At 49.6% G+C, this 6,593-nt stretch overlaps 1 protein-coding gene across 1 annotated transcript in view; it reads right to left on the reverse strand.

Annotated features, from left to right (window-relative positions):
* Positions 1-208: 208 nt before the first annotated feature.
* Positions 209-6,593, reverse strand: part of KIAA0513 (KIAA0513 ortholog) — a 53,711-nt gene continuing 47,326 nt past the window's right edge. The window contains exons 11-13 of the mRNA XM_015420610.1: positions 6,455-6,535; positions 2,310-2,404; positions 209-293 (exon numbers count right to left, since the gene is read on the reverse strand). Of these exons, the coding sequence (XP_015276096.1) occupies positions 244-293; positions 2,310-2,404; positions 6,455-6,535 (226 nt within the window). The 3' untranslated portion in view covers positions 209-243. The remainder of the gene's footprint in view (positions 294-2,309; positions 2,405-6,454; positions 6,536-6,593) is intronic.

Here is a 6,593-nt window from a genome sequence, read left to right on the forward strand (position 1 = left end):
TGGCGGCAGAACCAGGCGGGAGTCTTAGATGGCTGAGCTCCTAAGGACTACCGGCTGCCCAGCGCAGCTCTACATAGTTGGATGACGATCATGCAGGTTTTCTTGGAGTAGGTTGGTTATTTTTTTGTTTTCTTTTCAAAAGCCCATCTTCGCTTCCCAGCAGTCTCAGACGGGTTTTTCCACCCCTTCCACCCTCGCTGGCTCCCGCGCTCGATTCCCAGACGCAGCAGGCCAGACGCTTTGCTACTCGGCGGCCATTTGTTCGATGTGGTCGCTCAGGAGCTTGTACTGCTCTGTAAAGGGAAGACACAGCGGGGTTGCGGATGGATACAGCTGTAGTTTGGGAGAGACGTGACCGGGGGGGGGGATCAAGGGGAGGAAAAGAAACGATTCCCTCCCAAGGACAGGAAACACCCAACGAGCTGCATTAAGTCAGGGTCAGCCTGACTGTCAGGGAGGGGGAGCAACCAATTCTGGATCACTATTAAGCAAAACACAGCAATAATATATGGCCAGGGTCTGACATACCTGAGGGACCACCTTTCCCCACTGATACCCCAGAGAGCACTTTGGTCAGGGGCTCAACATCGACTGGTGATTCCAGGCCCCAGGGAGGCCAGGCTTGTGGCAACCAGGGCCAGGGCCTTCTCAGTGGCGGCTCCTACCTGGTGGAACAAGGTCCCAGAGGAGATCAGGGCCCTGCGGGACCTCTTAAAGTTCCGCAGGGCCTGCAAGACGGAGCTCTTCCGCCAGGCTTTCTAATAGGCGCCGCCACCACTGTTACCACCAACTACCTCATGGGAACACGGGGAATTGGGATGGCCCATTACAAGATCGAGCCACAGTGCTTCGACTGACCGTACCGCCGAATCGGGCTCGGAGCTTCATCTACAGGCTACCACCTTGCTCTGACTGAATGCTTTAATAACACCACTGAGCACTTTATTTTGATAACGGTTGCTTTTATATGTTTTAGGTATTCTACTGTTTTATAGTGGCACCTGGTGCCCTTTTTGTGAGCCTCCCTGAGCCCGTTCGCGGGGAGGGCGGGGTAGAATTAGAATAAATAAATAAATAAATGTTCTGTTTTTAAAGATAAAATAGATATTTTTTAACCACCAGGGGGTGCCATTTAGACAGTCTGCTTCTGAGACCAAAATTGATTTGAGCCGCCTCTGCAAGAAAGTAAGTTGCTGCGAAGAAGGAACTGGCCGGCAGACTTTCCAAAAATCTTTGTGGGAAAAATAATTTGTTTTATCCATAAATAGTACCAAAAACCCCCAACAACTTTACAAGCAGTGGCTAACCAGGATAATTTGATAGGATTCTTGTACGTTTGGAGCAGTCTGGGATTCAGACCTAAGAACATAAGAGATGCCAATGTTGGATCAGGCCAAAGGCCCATCCAGCCCAACACTCTGTGTCACACAGTGGCCAGAAATACCAGGTGCCATCAGGAGGTCCACCAGTGGGGCCAGGACACTAGAAGCCCTCCCACTGTTGACCCCCCCCAAACACCACGAAGACAGAGCATCACTTGCCCCAGAGCCCCTATCTACACCTTGTGGCTAATAGCCACTGATGGACCTCTGCTCCATATGCTTATCTAATTCCCTTTTGAAGCCGTCCATGCTTGTAGCCACCACCTCCTGTGGCAGTGAATTCCAAGTGTTAATCACTCTTTGGGTGAAGAAGAACTTCCTTTTATCCGTTCTAACCCGACCGCTCAGGAATTTCATGGAGTGCCCACAAGTTCTTATATTGTGAGAAAGGGAGAAAAGTACCTCTTTCTCTACCTGCTCTTTCCCATGCATAATCTTATAAACCTCAATCATGTCCCCCCTCAGTCGTCGTTTCTCCAAGCTAAAGAGCCCTAAGTGCTTTAACCTTTCCTCATAGGGAAAGTGTTCCAACCCTTTTACCATTCGAGTTGCCCTTTTCTGCACTCACCGTGGAGAGACACGTGTGGCGATTCAGACAGCAAGAAACGCAACACCGATAAATGTATAAAAATGACCGTCACTTGGATAGTGCTGTATTTCACCTTGCCAATGTATTTGTGACTGGGCAGCCCAACGCACACAGTACTTTGGCTGCACAACAGCGTCTTCCTTTCGCTTCCACCTCCAGGAGCTGATTTAGGGTGAAATACACTCTCAGAGGATCTCCCGTTTCCACTCCTACCTTCATCCAGATTCCCGATGACCGCCTGCTTCTTCAACTTTCCCTTTCCTTCCTTTCGCTTCCACCTCCAGGAGCTGATTTAGGGTGAAATACACTCTCAGAGGATCTCCCGTTTCCACTCCTACCTTCATCCAGATTCCCGATGACCGCCTGCTTCTTCAAGAAATCGTTACAAAGCTTCTTGTTCAGCCCAAAGGCCAGCATGTTGTGGGTGAAGGTGCTGCAACAGAGAGACACACACGAAAACACCATAAGACAAGCTTTGCTGGATCAGACCTGAGGTCCGCTGAGACCAGGATTTTGCCTCGAAGAAGACAGTTTCGGGTGGGTAGCCATCAATGCTCCCTCAAAGCCGTGGAGTCTTGTGAGCAAGAGAGCAATTTGGCTAGTGCATAAATTTGTTTGCTCTGGAGCCGTCCTTCCTGAGCTAAAAAAAAAACGTGTGAGCCAGAGGCTAAAAAAACCGTGAGCTGGCTCACACTAACTCAGCTTAGAGGGAACACTGGTAGCCATGTTGGTCGGCAGCAGAAAAGCAAAATCTGAGTCCGGTAGCACATTAGAGACCGATGAGATTCCCAGGGTATAAGTTTTCACGAGTCAAACTTCACTTCGTCAGATGAAGAGAGCTTTGACTCTTGAAAGCTTATACCCTGGGAAACTAGTTGGTTTTTAAGGTGCCGCTGGACTTGGATCTTGCCTCAAAGTCTGAAATCCCAAAAGTCCCTTTAAAATCCTCACGAGTATATAAAGAACACATCAGGTGTTCAAAGTGCGGCATTATCTCAGCGATGCCTACGACAACTTTGTAAAGTATATCAGTATTCATAAGATGCTATTAGCTTATCCAAGGCCATCCAAGACACAGGCTATTTACTGTTTTGGCCGACGGAGAGCCAAGCTTGTCTACCTTTTGTCTCTCTGTCCGTAACTTTTGTGTTTCACTGCCATTTTTTTGTCTCTGTAGTCCTGTGCTATCTCGGCTGGGGTCCACCAAGACTACACACGAGAAGCTGGAAACACGGTGCGAAATCTAGGTCAGTAACAAAGCCGGGAAGTCAAGTCAAGACTGCAAGTTTCCAAGGACCAGGAGCGGCTGCTGCAGACTCAGAAGCAGGTCTGATTATGCAGAGTTGCTGCCGCGCTGAAGCAGCTGCACAGAGGGTTTCTGAGCAGGTCCTTCCTTCCCTGGGAGCTGAGTCTGCAAGGGCTTACAACTCCTCCTGTTCCCTTTGCAGGAGCTGCAGTCTGGCACGCCTTCTTCGCTCCTGCATAGTCAGCCTCTGGTGTGCCCTACATCTGGGGCACTCGGGAGAAGAGGAAGAGAAGCAGAGATTGGATTTATACCCCGCCCTTCACTACCCAAAGGAGTCTCAGAGCGGCTTACAAACTCCTTTCCCTTCCCCTCCCCACAACACATACCCTGAGAGGTAGGTGGGGCTGAGAGAGCTCTGACAGAAACGGCTCTTTTTCAAGGACAGCTCTTATCAGAACTACGGCTTGCCCAAGGTCACCCAGCAGCTGCAAGTGGAGGAGTGGGGAATCAAACCCGGTTCTCCCAGATTAGAGTCCGCGCACTTAACCACTGCACCAAACTGGCTCTAGGCGGGGAGTCTGGCCGCAGGGTGTCTGCAGCTGGGGGTGCTGACCCAGTCTCGGGACCGATCTCTCCTTCTGGCTGCACCTCTTGTGCAACTGCTGGGAACTCTTCCTCCTCAGGTGCTGTTGGGGATTCTTCTTCTGGGCTGACTCCAGAGGAGGCTGGGTTGCGCCCTGCCTCTTCCTCGTCTGAGGCGGAGTCAGCCTCAGCCGAACCAGTGCCCACGACAAGTCCCCGTCCCCCCCGGTATATTTTTCTCCAATTTAGCTTTTTGTAGTAACAGGGGTGTGAGCAACACATGTTTTGTCATGTTAGGATTTGACACAATTATTTATTTATTTATCTATCGAGAGTCCACCTTTCTTGCTGAAACGCAAGGTGGACTCCACAGTGTAAGTCCACCTTGCAGTTCAGGAAGGGAGATCCAATGAAGAATGCCATGGGGTTTGGACGACTGAAAACAAGGAGAAGTCTCAGACGGAGCTGAAACAAAGCACGGGCTTTTAAACACGGCATGTTAAGCGGTGCGGAAACCACCTAGCCCGGAGCATCCTTACAGTGAGAGGAGGCACTGCAGTTGTGTCGGCCACAGTTCCCACCCCAAACCCTTTCTGACCATGTCAAGGCAGTAGAGTCCTGTTTACCTGTGCAAGAAGCCTTATCTTTTTAATTATGCGCTTATCTTAGATCTTCTTTGGTAAGCCGCTTTGCATCCTGTGGTCCAGGAGAAAAGTGGCATATAAATATGCCAAATCAATCTTGGCAGAGATGAGATCTCAACTTGAGGGCTGCCTGGTTCTCAGCTCTGCCTGCCACCAGTGTTCCCTCTAAGCTGAGTTAGTGTGAGCCAGCTCACAGTTTTTTAGCCTCCGGCTGACGCATTTTTTGTCTTAGCTCAGGAAGGATGGCGCCAGAGCAAACTAATTTATGCAGCAGCCAAATCGCTCACTCACACCTTTAATGCCAAGTAGCTCACAAAGTAGAATTTTTGCTCACAAGACTCCACAGCTTAGAGGGAACATTGCCTGCCACCTACCCTCAAGCTGGTGGCCACCGACGCATCTTGTGTTAGTGAGTTCCACAAAAAGGGGGCGGGGCTGGTTCTGTAGCCCCACCTGTATACCCTGCATCAGAGGGCAGCCTGTCCCAGGCACCCTCACCCCTGAACTAGCCCGGTGTCCCTCAAAAGGCATAGCTCCTGAGTCTGTGGTCAGTCCTAAAAGGAGGGACACACATACATATAAACACAGGAGCTTGCCTAAAACATGGGCCCTGGAGGATGCGGAAACAGAACATGTGCCTTTTCTACATGCAATCTGCCCCCACCCACCCCCGGTAAGTATCAACGTTCTCTGCTTTCCAGCATGTCTCCGATATGGAGATCTTCTTTCTCTGAAAAAGCTCCTTCTCTCTCTCTCTCTCTCTCTCTCTCTCTCTCTCTCTCTCTCTCTCTCTCATGTAAATACATTTTTCTGCAATACACCCACATCTGTCTTTTACGGTCACCATGCTGGGTAATACTTCCTCTTAAATGCCACCTTTTAGAACATAAGAACATAAGAACATAAGAGATGCCAATGTTGGATCAGGCAAACGGCCCATCCAGTCCAACACTCTGTTTCACACAGTGGCCAGAAATACCAGTGCCATCAGGAGGTCCACCAGTGGGGCCAGGACATTAGAAGCCCTCCCACTGTTGACCCCCCCCAAGCACCAAGATGACAGAGCATCACTTGCCCCAGAGTCCCTATCTATACCTTGTGTGGCTAATAGCCACTGATGGACCTCTGCTCCATCCTGTCTCTGGGGGACAGATTTATAACCCTCATCCCGAGCAATTCTCCCAGGTTACCAAAAGCTATTAACTTCCAAGTATCAGATAGTATCAGCCATCAGCACTCCAAGCATTCTCCAGGATATACCCAATGGGGTGCCATCACACCTTTTGTTCAAGGTTGGGGAAACCCATAATCAAAGATTGGAAACCATTTGGTTCCCTTGTTCGAACCCATAGCCCTGCCCCTCTGAATACCTTCTATGATCTATGACTTGGTGTGACACTCTACGGCGCCTTAGTAGAGTAGCACCCCCAAACTCACAGTTTGGGTCCCCTCGTTTGTGATGCGCTGGTCGTTCACAATCTCCTTCCATTGGACTTCTGCACGTCTGGATCTGGTAAATTAAATATCCTCTTCATACTCCCTATATGTCTCTAAGGGTCTCTGTGTCTCTGAAGTCTTGTGTGTGTGTGTGTAATTTGATTGCTTTGTGCGTATGCTTTACATTTAATAAGTATTTTTCAATAAAACAACCTTCCTTCAAACTTAGTCCCTATTGTTTGAGAGTTTCTCTCCCTGAAACTGACCCTGGTATACATAGGTGTACGATCCCTTTCTGTTATACCTCTTTTGCTAACGCTGTCTCTCGGCTAATTCCCCCATTTAAAAGCAGACAGGAAGTTCGGGTAACAGTTCTTGCCGGAGCAAGTGGGCCAGAGGTTAGATTTGGAAAAGGTATTTGGGTAACTGTTCTTGCCGCAGCAAGTGGGCCAGAGGTGCAGTTTGGAAAAGGTGTTCGGGTAACAGTTCTAGCCGGAGCAAGTGGGCCAGAGGTGCAGTTTGGGAAAGGTGTTCTCCCCCAGCGGGGACGCACTCCTGTTCCTTCCAAGCTTACCCCAGCTGTCCAAAGGTGATATTCTCATTGAACCTCAAGCTGTCATCTCGCTCTTCCTGAGTCATGTGGCACCATTTCTCCCTGAAAACAGATGAAGCCGGAAATCAACAAACAACACACATGTGTGTATATGTGTTTA

The sequence above is a fragment of the Gekko japonicus genome, unplaced genomic scaffold (assembly GCF_001447785.1).
Source record: "Gekko japonicus isolate JY-2015 unplaced genomic scaffold, Gekko_japonicus_V1.1 scaffold908, whole genome shotgun sequence".
NCBI classification, from domain to species: domain Eukaryota; kingdom Metazoa; phylum Chordata; class Lepidosauria; order Squamata; family Gekkonidae; genus Gekko; species Gekko japonicus.